The sequence below is a fragment of the Nansenia antarctica genome (genome assembly GCF_963989245.1).
Source record: "Nansenia antarctica genome assembly, chromosome: 3".
Lineage (NCBI taxonomy): Eukaryota > Metazoa > Chordata > Actinopteri > Argentiniformes > Microstomatidae > Nansenia > Nansenia antarctica.
The window spans coordinates 78,913,610-78,927,306 of NC_137688.1; the positions used below are offsets into that span (position 1 = coordinate 78,913,610).

Below are 13,697 nucleotides of genomic sequence, written 5' to 3' on the forward strand. Positions count from 1 at the left end.
GAGGGGTAGGACTTTGATTTCTGTAGCCTATGCTGAAGTGAAAGAAGAAATTATTTTAGATAAAAGTGGAGTAATGTGACACATCAACTAAATGTATTCCTGGAGGGAAGTGCTGATGTGGTGAAGTTGTTTTAGAGGTGAGTCAGTGCGTTTACTAGGTTTTGCAGAGATGCATGTTTAAAAGAGGCATGGCAGGAAACGCCCATCCTGTGAACCTCCTTAGTCATCTACAGTAATGTGGGAGACTCTCCCCACCTTGTCGCAGAGCAGAGAACTCTTTGTTTTCAGAATAGGAATGGCAACCTTGGAAGTACATGTGATAATTACCATTTAGTTCAAACCCCTTCGATACAGAGACCTAAATTACTTTGCAAAGATGTCTTTAGATAATGGGATTGAATCATATGCTGGCAGAAAATAATAAAGGCTTCTAACCAGAGGATATCAACAAACATAAATATATATACAAGTGTTTGTGCAGGCATATGTGAGAATGAGTGTGTAGATATGCATGAATGAGGTTGTGTGTGCATGTGCGTATGCTTATAATTGTCCATAAATATTACTTTGTTTCTATAATCATTTTTGTAATATTGTTTTCTGTTTTACAAAGTTCCACCTGACCCATGCTCAAGCACAGCCGCACTCTTCCACTATCATGTTGGGCACGTCTCGTTTCACAATGTTATACTCATCGTCAAAGTAGAGCATAGACATGGTGCTGAGCTTGGTGGGGATGCAGCAGGAGTTCATGGACCCGGGACTCATGCCCCTCATACGGTACTGGTTCACCACCGCCGTGTGGAAGGACGAGGCCGAGCCTGGGACCCCCGCCATGTAGGCGGGGCAGTTCCCCTCACAGTAGTTCCCAAAGTAGCCCGATGGGGCGATGATCCAGTCGTTCCAGCCGATGAGGCGGAAGTCTATGTAGAACTGCTGCCTGCAGCAGAGGCTGTTGCTGCCGTCGCACTCCAGGCCTCTCTTGCGGATGCGGTGCTTGTTGTCGGCCTGCCGGGCCTGCACCACCAGGAAGGGGCGGTGGGACTCGTCGTTCTGGTTCAGCAGGACGGGCAGCACCGCCTTGTCCTCGCAGCCCTCGCAGCGCACGTCCAGGTTCTGCCGCCGGTTGCCCTTCTCGAACACCATCTGGATGGCGTCCGTCAGAGAGAAGGTGTGCCAGCCGCTGCGCTTCAGCTCCACCCTCTTCTCCACCAGGTTCCACTTGCTGCCCAGGCCCGGCTCCTGGTAGTAGACCTTCACCATCACCTTCCGCCGGGGGCCCTTCTCCAGGGTGGAGGGCAGCAGCTTGAAGTACAGCCAAAGGGTGGCCTGGGTCACAAAGAGGTTTTGGTTCCCCTCGTTGGAGACCAGGAAGAATATGCTTGATTTTGATGATACCAGCTCATCTGTGGGAAGGAGAGAAGAAAAAAGGTTTGTTTTTTTAGGACTCATAGGCTATAGTGTGTATGCTAGGAACCATTCCAAAGAAATGCATATACCAGCCTGCTCTGTGTGCCCATCAGGCTTGGATCCTTGGGTAAATAGTAGCTGCCAGAATTGGGGAACTTTTCACCAGTTTGGGTTTAAATTGAGACAGTTACGACGGATGGTCATAGTCTGTTGCACTGCCATCTCTATCTTGTCTTGGATATAAAGAGTGTGCATGGTTGTAAAGGGATTTAGAGAGAGGGGGCGTAAACTGGGGGGACAGCTTTAACAGAGACACTCAGCCTCCTCTTGGTGTTGTCACATGGGTGCTGAGGACAGTACGACAGTAGGACAGGCTCTGGGATCAGGCCCACTTGGCCCCGAGTCAGGTTGGATATGAGACGGGGGGCTTATGAGAGACAAGTACAAAGGTTCAAAGACTTTGTTGTAAATGCTGCTGAAAACTGGAGCTTACTGGGCCTAAGTGGTTACACAATGAGCCCTGTGATGTAAAGGCAAAGGCACAGTACAGCCAGAGACATTGAGAGCATGGAATCACGGTGAAGGAATGATGAGGCAAAAATCCATTTAGATGACACTGGCTTTCCCCACCGTGACCACAGAAGGCACCTCACCTTCTATATCCAGTCAGTTCTGCTCTGTGCCATTGTGTCATTGCATTTGTGGCAATAAGTACTATTAAGTCATACAATAATTATTACGTAACAACAGTTAATACAATGTTGTTACGGTAGACGTTACAGCCTTACTTAATATTAGGTTCCTCTTATAACTGCATAGTGTTACCCCCAGTTAATTCAATATTCCTTATCCTGAGCATCCCACATCATATCACAATGTTAGGGCATAGTTGAAGTGGGAAAAAAACATTAATTAACACAATAATGTATACCGGTAGTTAAGATGTATGGACAACGCTGGTATATTTTCTGAATTCCTCTGGGATATATTACGATACACTACACACTGAATTTGATGACGTTCCCCTCATCACTATGAACTTGACCGAGACCTCGACCTTGAACTCCTAAACTTAGCAGGGCGCTCTCAGGTACAAAGACAGTTGGGATCTTCTTATTTTCAAAAGGCTCCGGTGAAGACGGGCAGTGGCACCGTGCATGGAGAACATTCTTGAACCTGAACAAGTGCACTGGTGATACCATGTGACTGAATGACAGCCGTCCGGTCATGTGTGATAGAAAGTAGAAAAAACAACACATACCCCCCCCCCCCACCCCCACGCCAGGGATCAGCCTCCTGAATGCTGACCCTGGCTGCCGCACACAGAGAGGGCCCCTACCTGGGAGTGTCCCCCATTATCAGCTATAATGGAGGCTGCTGCCTAGCGAGTTTCCACCTGCGCTGCCTCACAAGACAAGACGGGTAATCTCTGTGTTATTACTCGGCGGCTTAGTCCAAGAGCAGACCACACGCTGCCACCAGGACTGAGTGGCAGCACAGCTGTCAAGGCACGACCAACGTAAGCAAGAGCTGACAGAAGTGCCGCGGTTTTGTTTTGACTTTGATACTATCGCCGTATTGACGATTGCATTTTTGGGGAGCGTTAAACCAACTGTTTAAGTGCTTCGCCTCGTGTTTGAATTATGTGGTGTCCAACACTAGAACAACTCAGTGGCAGTTACATTTGACACCTCCTGACCCATAGTTTGTGCCTTTCCAATTGGTCGTTTTTAGTCAGAATCTGCATTTTTTAAACCATACAGGTACAACCACTAAAGGAAAAAAAAACAAATACAACCAAATCAGGCATGGGGCCAATTAGCCACTGTGCAACAACCAAGTCCCCCAGTACATAAGGGAGCCTGTCCCTCACACCATGAATAGGAAACCAAGGCAGAGTTCCCCATTTCAATCTACATTCAGCATGCATGGCCGCTCGAAGCAGCCAAAATGATATTCTTTACACTGCTTTCTCATAATCATAGAGTAGATGATCAACACAGAGCAGATTTGGAGAGGTAATTTCAAGTGACAGTTCAGTCTGGTAACATTTTGAATTTGACTGTGAACATTGTTATTTGAGTTTGTCCCAAAGTCATGTCCAGCTGGCAGATTACCACCCTTAATAATACTGCCAACACTGAGGTGCTGGACTACAGCTCAATAGAACCTACAGAACTATAGCCTTCAAAGGTTTAGAGTTGTAGTAAATAATATTAAAACAATACACAGGATGCTCAAACCTTTGAGTGTCCATAGCTTTGAGATGCTGCGCTATACTCCTCTTTCCACCCAACCCTTTTCATCTTTTTGTCTGTTTGTTAGGTGTGAACACACAATCATTTGTGTTAGCCTTGAGGATGTGGTTGTACCAAATGGGTATGTTTTAAAGAGCATAGGCCTACATCATAATTATAAATGATTAGTCAGCATACAGTTGACTACTATAGGATAATTCATTGATTATTCAGTTAAAACTGTTCAAAGTCTTAAACGTATGTAATCATCACTTGGGTTGACGGTACCAAAAGGTGGTTTCGCATCAGCTGATTTATCGTACCATCCGATAACAAATGCTGGGTTCATGTTCCTATACAGTAGGCTTATATCCCTAAATCCATATGTTGGCCTAAACAATTAAAAATGTATTTTTTAAACCTCCAGGGATAGCCTTCCCTAAATGCAGTCCAATGCGTGTTTTAACCAATATGACAACCCTCGGGTACATAAGGTTCAGAGATATGTTAGGATATTTATAGCATAGCATAGAGTACAGCACAGTGTTTTATTTGTATAGTATAGTGGATAGTGTATATAGCCTTTATTACCTGTACTATATTAATGACAATAAAGACCATTCATTCATTCATTCATACATTTCCATGGCTACCTTTGCAGTAGCCTAAGGAATTTGCCAATTTCAAATATTATTATTATTATTATTATTATTATTATTATTATTTTATCTCTAAGTCGGTTTGCTCTGGGTGAAGAATGCGCTGTGCACCTTGGTGAACCTTGGACCGTGGTCCAACAAAGTGAACCCACCAGACATGTCTCACTGTCTTCTCTGATGCAGGAGAGTGGAGAGTAACGGTACATATATTACTACACACACCTGTCTCTGCGAAACTGATGATCTCGGAGGTCTCCGCCACGATCTCGTTGTGGGTGGCGTGTCCGTCAAAGTTGGGGATCTCCACGACCCCGTCCTCGCGCACTTTACCGGCGTGGAGTTTCCGAAGCGCAGTCACCATCGCCGCCTTCGGGATGGGATGGGTGATGTTGGGACGGTCCCTCATCTGTAACCTGTTCAGGATGTGCCTCTTCACCGCCTCCAGAAAGTCACTGTCCACCCGCCCCGACTCCTCTGGCTGGCCGATGCCGCAAGACGTGCAGGTATCCTGGGACACCGTGTGCGTCTGGGACCCCGTGTGCGTCTCCGTTGTCCCCGTGCAGCGGATAGAGACCATGCAAGCCACCAATAATGCTGCCACCTCGATTATACGACCGCTCATTTTCTTGACCGCGGTATTTGGAAGTATAGTGTGATAGAAATACTTATTTGATAGGCTATAAATAAATAGGTAGTCTCAGCCTGTGTAGATGTCTGTCAAAGTTGCTCACTTGCGGTCCAAAGTGTTAAAAAGAAAATTTCAAATATAAGTAGACAACAAATGATTGTTAAAGTTATATTTAAAAAAAATCCTTTCAGTCCATATGAATGTGCATTGTAGCCTGTGCACTGACCTCCATGCGTGTTGAAATATCTTCATTCAGTTTGGGCGCATTTTCATTCAATTGAGCGTTATTCCATGTACCGGCGCACGTATGAATGTCCCTTATCTCAAGTCATTCGGTCATTCTCCTGGCTGACACTCCGGTGACTTCAGGGACCCTTGGAGAGGCAAGTCCGTTCTGCTGGTCTGAAAGTCAAAGTTGACTCACTGCACCAAGTCCGACTCCGGGGGCTTTAATAAGGTAGGCAAATCAATTTCCAAACCATTACCATTTAACAGTCAATGGTGTTCCAATGGTGTATCATGCCATCATGGTTCAATAGAACACATATCCGAAATCAACAACATTTAAATGAGCGCAAAACTAAACGAACATAAAATCACCCAGTGGCTGATGAACAAAAGTCTGGATATTCCATATATTGAAAAAAGGTCGGCCAAATTAAAGGGTCGGTCAAATTAGTATGCTACTTATAGCCTACTATTGCAGCATCCAATTTCACATTTGCTGTAATTATTCCTTCAGTTTTGGTCCCCGCTCCTCATGCAGCTCAATTAGTATAAATTCCGATATGAAATTGTCTTGACGCGTTTCAGCGCAAAGAGGTGTGATCAAGGACCGTTTCCTTGCTATCTCGACTTAGAGCGCTATACACTGAAACTTTTTATACAAAGAGTTGAAACCACGTGGGACGTCCCACCACTAAACTACACGTCTTTAGAGGGAGATTATAGCCTACTTGGTGTTAAGGTAAACTATTTCCTTATAGCTGCTGTGGATTTTTTTTTTAACAAATTAAGCCTTTGGAAAAGAATGGCCTGTCTTTAATGAAAATAAAACATAAATTAAGAGGATTATGCGCAATGCAGTCCCCCCCAAAATGGAATCAACATTCCCTCTAGAAATAAGAAGTAAGCTATGGATTCAATCAGTAATACTACAAAAAATATATGATTTGATTTCACCCTAGAATTGACAAGCCCAATTCAAACATATGTCAAAACATATAAAACAATTATATATATATATTATCAGAAACGGTTCTCACAGCTCAAGATTTTGCTAGTCATCCTATGTTAGAAGCTTTTTTTCTTTGCTTTTTTGCCTTTCACATTTTGCAGCGTAATCTACCATCACTATTGACATCATCTGCAACATATCAACATGAGTTTTACTTGACGTGTGTCGATTTCCTGTCACCTATGCGTCTCTACATGACAATGTTGCATGTTATAGTTCACCATATAGCCTTATTGCACTGTTATTTCATGGAAATGTCCAATACTTTTAGGTCCTGCATATAACGTTGTCCTGAATAGCCCTGGGCCTTCTGTGTTTTCCCATAAATCTACATTTCTGTTTGTAGACATGTTCACAACATAATTAATAATATTCATATTATGCCCAATGAATATGCACCTTTAATGCGCTTTACATTTCGTTCTGCTATGAGTTGGGTCAGATCACGTTGAAAGTTATTAGATACTGCCCCCCTCCTTCTAACCATTGCTACTACACATGGAATACTACTAAAAAAGAGAGATGGAGACATTAACAAAGGGGCATAGCCTACATTTGGTAGGCTAATAAAAGAGAGCTGTATAGACAAGTAAGAAACATCGTTTATTTGTCTGTTCTGTTCATTGATTATTTAGTATAGATCTATAGATACAAAATACATACACACAGCTATTACCTCTCACTGCGAGCGCATTGTGCCAGCTGCAGCTCTGTGGCAGTCAGAATGTGATTCTTGAGTCAAGTTGAATTCGTTTCTACAGTGTATGCTTTTTATAGGCGTAATAACATTCACAAGGGACATATTGAATGTTAGTCTAGTTAACAGTTAGTTCATATTTTAAAATAATATGCAGGATAATTATGTTATGAATGAATAGGCCCAAGTGTTTCAATGCGGAGGTCCAAGAAGGCAAGTTCAGAAGGCAAGCATAACTAGAAAACGTTTAAAAAAACTTTCCTTTAAATTATAGCAACGATTGTGTTATTCCATAAAGGAACATGACAACAAGAGAGGGGGGGGGGGGGATAAACTAAATCTAAATCTAAATAAGATGCACCCATCTCTCCTTTGATACAACTCATAGACCAACATTTCAGGCATAACAATTAATAATAATAATAATAATAATAACTTTATTTATATAGCACTTTACGTCAAAGTGCTTTACAAGTACAATAGGTAAAAAGCAACACATTTTAAACAATATAAAAACAGCTATTTCATTTTTTTTTTTTAAAACACAGTTTCGCACCACAAATATAATAGGTAAAAACAAAAAATTTAAACAAATTTAAAAACAACTATTTCAATTTTTTTTTAAAATGATTACAAACATTCAGACATAACAATTATTACAAACATTCAGACATGCCATTCAAAAATTACAAATGGATGTTTGTTTTTTTTACATACATTGTGACACACATTTTCTTAAATAATGATTTATAAAACAAATGTCAACTTTATAATAATCCTATAAATCATTATGTGTATATCTCTGATGTCTGAGGAACCCATCATAAGACCTCACATCCGGGTCACGTTTCTCTTTCCCACACGGACGTCCGGAAGGAGGTGGTCACACAGTATCTCCTCACTATCTAACGGCTGCTTGACTAAACTCGTCTTCAACTGTTGGACTTCATGTTGTGTTCCGGATAGCATCCAGTGAAGACAGCGAAGTCATTAAGAGGTACATTGATTATAGGCATATACTGCTGTTCAATATGCAGAAGTCGTGGTCAGAAACCATTTTTTCGAAGAGGGTTGGTGATATGGGCTGCGTTCGTAAATTCGCTTTGAGAGCGCCGGAGCGCACACAGGGTTCAACGTCGTAGAGCGACCGAGTCATTTGATTGGACGAGAGGCATTCCGTGAGTGCTGAGCAGATCTCCGGAGCGAGTTTGACGAACGCAGCCCTAGTTTTAGTCTTGGCTCTGGGTTAAACATACCGCTGCTCCTGGTCACGTCCCATGATTGACAGCTCTTAAAGTCGCTGCTGATTGGTCATTATCACTTCTTGGGGCGGGCTAGCTAGGCGTTAGCCTCCCATTGTTATTGACAGTTAAGGGGAAGCTATGGTTCATATTGTTGTTTTAAGACAGTGTTAGTTTAGTTCCTCTTTTGTTTTGGGGCTTGTTGACATGACATGATCTCATGCCAAGTTGTTGGCCGGCTTCAAGTGATCTTGTCCTGTCCAGTTCCTGGTGAAAATGTTGTGTGCAGAAGAGACTTTTGGCCTCTGTATTTAGCCTAATTATTGGCCTAGTTAGCATAACAATAGTACCTGTGTTATCATACCCACATCATTTTTGTCCTTGAAGGTTGCCTCAGCTACCCTCATGCATGCAGAGGTCAGTGGGAGTGGAGTTTTTCCATCTACCTTCCCCCTTCACAGGCAAACTGACAGTGAAGTTAGTTTTGACATGACACATTTGGCTTTTGGTTGGCTTTGTTCATATCCATGTACCATCTGTGGAGGAGGTGCAATACACTGGAAGACTAAACCTTTTCTTAAATTATTTGACTTTGTTGACGTGTTGACGTGCGTGCGTGTTATCCCACTATAGGAAGTGCTGGCATTGAGGGAGGCTGTTTATGCGGCTACGGACAGAATCCAGAAATGGCTGCCAACAAGAGTAAGAACCAAAGCTCCCTGGTCCTGCACAAGGTGATCATGGTGGGCAGCGGAGGAGTCGGCAAGTCCGCCCTCACTCTTCAGTTCATGTATGACGAGGTGAGAAAGACACACATTGCTCCTCCTGAGACATCTACTACCCCCCCAGCACTGCGTCTCCTGAGACACCCGCTTTTCCCCTTTACTGTGTCCCCCAAGACTTCTACTGCCCCCCCTTGTACTGTTTCTCTGTTTCTCCAGTGTCTATGTATTTTGTCTTTTGTTTCTTTTTGTTCCTTCTATCACGGAGACTGCCAATGGCCCCCCGGGCCTGAGCTAGATTAGTCTTCCCGCTACGACTGGTGGATTGATGATTCACTTGCTTAGTCAAATGTATTAATTGTAAGTCGCTTTGGAATAAGGCGTCTGCTAAATGCCAAAAATGTAAAAATGTAATTGTGCACTGTAGTGCTGCGGTGCTAGACCACCGGACCACTGGACCACCCCGGGGCGTACTGCTCGGTTCATCCTAACAGCTCTGTGGTTTCCTCTCCCTTCTCAGTTTGTGGAGGACTATGAGCCCACCAAGGCAGACAGCTACAGGAAGAAGGTGGTGCTGGACGGAGAGGAGGTCCAGATCGACATCCTGGACACGGCTGGGCAGGAGGACTACGCCGCCATCAGGGACAACTACTTCCGCAGCGGAGAGGGCTTCCTGCTGGTCTTCTCCATCACGGAACACGAGTCCTTCTGCGCCAGCTCTGAGTTCAGGTCTGTCACCCTCTTCCACCTCTGAGTCCAGGTCTGTCCATGTTGCTATTAGGACATGGGACAAGGTCCTACACCACCAAGTGATGAACTGATAATGGCAGGCTTGTCTACAGGTGTAGATTAGATGACTTGGGTAGCTCGCAAGGTTGGCAAATCCGCGGTTCGAGCCCCGACTGGCCACATGTCCTTGGGAAAGACACTGAACCCCAAATTGCTCCCAATGAGCGGGCCGGCGCCTTGCATGGTAGCTTGCCGCCATTGGTGTGTGAATGGGTGAATGAGAGGCCGTTGTAAAGCGCTTTGGAATAAGTTGCTATATAAGTGCAGTCCATTTACTTAGTACTGTGTGGTAGTCGTTCACAAACTGTGGTACCCATGGGTGTATGTGACAAATACTTTGTAATAGCGAATTTTAGAACATCAACATTCAATGTCCAGAAAATGGATTTCTGAATGTCACCACCTTTCTCTCCCTGCCAAATAGCATTTATGCAAAAGTCATAAAAGGTTTGGGAACCACTCATTCTATGGCACGAGTACTCTCGATGAGGTGATCTAGATGTGCAATGTGTGTCCCTTGGCAGGGAGCAGATCCTGCGTGTGAAGGAGGAGGGGATGATCCCTCTGTTGATGGTGGGGAACAAGTCCGACCTGGAGGACCGCCGGCAGGTGGCGGTGGACGAGGCCAGGGGTAAGGCGGAGGAGTGGGGGGTGCAGTACGTCGAGACTTCAGCCAAGACCAGGGCGAACGTTGACAAGGTACAGAACTCAAACACAACCGTGCACTTAGTTTAACACTAACATTCAACATCCAACACTAACATCCAGCTTATTTACATCTTGATAATAATAATGGATATCGTGACATAATGGGTGCACACCCTGTGTACACAGACTACCTAACCTTAAGCACACAGTCACTTTATTCAATAGTACATCTTACACCTACTGCCACCGAGTGCAATACTCATGACATTCTACTGTTTATTTTATTTTACTATTTGTACTGCTAATTGTATCCTGTCTTATTTGTCTCCGACAACTTGCCACTTGTCCAATTGTCTCACTTAAGCCTGGTACACACAAAGATTTTCTTATCTTAACAGATTTTTTTATCTGAGAGAGACCCCACACATGGATCATGGATTGAACAGTTTTGATCTTAGTGTGTGTGGTGTGCTCCGATATTCCCAATACAGCACACCACATGAATAAAGATCTGATCTATGACAGTCTAGAGTCTCGTCCCCAAAGCCAGAAATCTCACATGATCAAGGTAGTAGTACCCTGACTGACCTGTACTAGGCCATGTGTGACAGGGCAAATAAATTGCAGAAGAACGAAAAGAAGAAGACGCGTCAGTCAGCTCGCTTCTTGATTGGCTACATTCCACGTCACAGTCGGACTTGGTAGTCGCCCACACACAAGGATTTTTGGTCGTAAATATCGGACATGTTTAATATTTACGATCGTCAGCCCCGACCGTTTTCAGAGCGGATTGTCGAGAGAAATTGACTATTGACACACCTCACACCACAGGATAATCTTGTAGGATAATCTTTAGAGCCATCCGATAATCGTCCGTTTGCTGTCCTTGCTCGGAAGGGGGGAAATCGAGCCAAAATCGGCCAGATTATCTTACCATCTTATCGTACCAGGCTTTATGTCTTGTACTATTGTCACTTTATTTTATCTTGACTTATCTTGCCTATTGCCTTATTGTCTTGTGCTGCAATGTCAGGAACCGAAGCCCAAGAATTTAACCCTCTCACACTTGTGTAATGTGACATAACAATAAAACTTGAATTGTAATGGTATAAAAACATAATGCAGGCATATCAGAAGCGACAGTCAAGCACGATCGAAAGTAACTTTTACCAGGTCAATCTAACAGTATGACGATAGAGGTCTCTTCCTTCTTTCCAGGTATTCTTCGATCTCATGCGGGAGGTGCGGAAAAAGAAAATGTCCGAGAACAAGGACAAGGGGCCGAGCGGAATGAAGAAGAAACGACGCTGCTGTCTTCTTTGATCTAAACCAGGCCTCTCAGCCACAGTGCCAAACCCCCAGAGCCTTTTGTCCAAGTGGAAAGAGACAGATCCCACGGAGCCAAGCCTCTGTAACTCACACCATCACACACACACACACATCACATATATATACACAGTACTGTACCTCTGACCTATCCATGGTGATTGACCTTAATTCACTAACTGTTTGTTAGTTATGCAATCCATCCTCCATGTGCAATCACCCTTGGTGCCATTTGTGGGGACTGTGCATCTGTTGTAAATGTTTACTGTCTATGAAGTGCCTCAACACTTGTTACTGTAAACTGCTAAAGTGGTTTGGGTGGTTGTTCGCCTTACCAGAGCTGTTTTGTAATGAGCGGTGATGAGCAGCATGATGGTCAGTGAATTCTCCCTCGTCACCATGACTCATCCACTACATATGACACATTTAAACAGCTCAAATTAAAGAAATTAAGGGATTTTGTTTTTGCTGTAGTAGGCATATTTTTTTCATCTACTCTGAATAGCTCCACTGACTGCTAAGGATGACTTCATGGACCTCCTAGGTTAATCCTCCACATGGATAGGATATGCAGTGTGGAGCCTCTCCCTCACCTTTTGTTATGACTGCTTACAGACAATCAGTCAGAAATAATATGGCCTTTGGTTTGGTCCTAGGACTAGCCTAATCCCCAACACCAGTTTTCTAGATTATATGGAATGCCTCACAGTTTGTAGCCGTTTTTAATTGTATATCGCTACTTCCACTACACCTTTGTTAATATTGACATATTTCCAGGCATTAAATTTGGTCTGATATTGAAGCCACCCAATTCATATGTCTAAGAATTATCCTCACATACCTTAGTATATCCTGTTTGTTCTATAATTTATGATTCTTGCACTTTTCTCCACCAAAATGTTTCCAGTGTCGCCTATAAACTAAAGCATACAATGAATGACTGTATGCATGCTCCTTTTGGGCGTCATGACTACCCTGGTTATTGGTTATTATAGAATTGGTTTTGCCAAATAAACGTTTGTTGCTTCTTTGTAATGTCCTTGCATTGTGTCCTATGTACAGTGCCTTCGGAAGGTATTCAGACTTTTTTCCATATTTTGTTGTGTTATAGAGTCAATTTAAAATGGATTAAGATTAAGAAGTATTTGCCATCAATCCACACACAATTCACCAGAATGACAAATTTCAGTACATTTATTCAAATTAAACTACCTCATGTACATGAAAATACCAAAATAATCAATGTAATCCATTTTAAATTGAGTCTATAACAGAACAAAATGGGAAAAGTGAAGGGGTTACTTCAGTACTTACTGAGCTAAGGAAACTACAAGATCGGTCAAAGTAATATGTCAAAGACAGTTGTACATACAAGGCATCTCCTCTCACATCATTATATCCGCCTGTATGATTGGGGAAGAGCGATGAAAGAGTTCTTGATTCTCACCCCAGCAGTAGTATTGCTCTTGCCAAAGCTAAGTGCCATCAAATGCCGGTTGAGAGAGGACGCTGGCGTTGCTTGTTCGCCGCTTCTCCGCCCGAAATCTAGGTGTAATTGCAGTATACAGAGTAGATTGTCCTACAAAGACACTTATATTTAGATTTAGTAATCTAAAAATGTATTAGACCCCTATACTTTCTTTTATTTATCTTTTTATTATTACTACTCGATCTTTTCAGTTTGTAAAGCATCTTTGAGTGTCTAGAAAGTTCTTTCATGGCATAATGTATAAAGCATTCTTACAAATGATACGTTTTAGGTCCATGAAAATGTACTTGAAAGACAGGATCAATTGGACTGTACAGATGTCTTTGCCCTTTGGGCATGATCCGGACACAGACACATGTTTAGACAAATGTTTTGACAAAGCCACAGACCACAGGCCGTCATGGTCAAGGTGCTGTTCAAAATGTAGTAGGGGAAGGTGAAGAGTCGTAGCCTTTCGGAAGTGTTCTGTTTGGTAGTTTGGTTTATGACTGTTCCTTTGATGTGGCAGGGCAGCGGCACCAACAGGCTTTATGAGGGTAATAAAGGTCCATTCAGCCTCATTCACCTTGACTTTGAATGGATGGGCCCATGTGGCCTCACAAGTCTTGGTTAAC

The 13,697-nt window shown here is 43.2% G+C and overlaps 2 protein-coding genes across 2 annotated transcripts; one reads left to right on the forward strand and one right to left on the reverse strand.

Moving 5' to 3' along the window:
- Positions 1–630: 630 nt before the first annotated feature.
- LOC308154452 (inhibin beta B chain-like) lies at positions 631–4,928 on the reverse strand (the record flags this gene model as incomplete). Its single annotated transcript, XM_080527612.1, has 2 exons — positions 631–1,406; positions 4,529–4,928. 2 exons carry the CDS (start codon positions 4,926–4,928, stop codon positions 631–633), a joined length of 1,176 nt encoding a protein of 391 aa, XP_080383738.1.
- A 2,802-nt stretch (positions 4,929–7,730) lies between these two features.
- On the forward strand, positions 7,731–12,615 carry LOC308152403 (ras-related protein ralB-B-like). The gene is made up of 5 exons (XM_080525378.1): positions 7,731–7,865; positions 8,743–8,909; positions 9,352–9,560; positions 10,145–10,319; positions 11,487–12,615. The coding sequence occupies exons 2-5, from the start codon at positions 8,796–8,798 to the stop codon at positions 11,589–11,591; spliced, it is 603 nt and encodes a 200-aa protein (XP_080381504.1). The 5' UTR covers positions 7,731–7,865; positions 8,743–8,795; the 3' UTR covers positions 11,592–12,615.
- Positions 12,616–13,697: the final 1,082 nt, after the last annotated feature.

Excerpts from the sequence above, each read along its gene's own strand:
- LOC308152403 (XM_080525378.1), top strand. The coding sequence starts at position 8,796 with ATGGCTGCCAACAAGAGTAAGAACCAAAGCTCCCTGGTCCTGCACAAG. Across the intron at positions 8,910-9,351 it reads TTCAGTTCATGTATGACGAG|TTTGTGGAGGACTATGAGCC; the intron begins GTGAGAAAGACA and ends CTCCCTTCTCAG. Across the intron at positions 10,320-11,486 it reads CCAGGGCGAACGTTGACAAG|GTATTCTTCGATCTCATGCG; the intron begins GTACAGAACTCA and ends CCTTCTTTCCAG.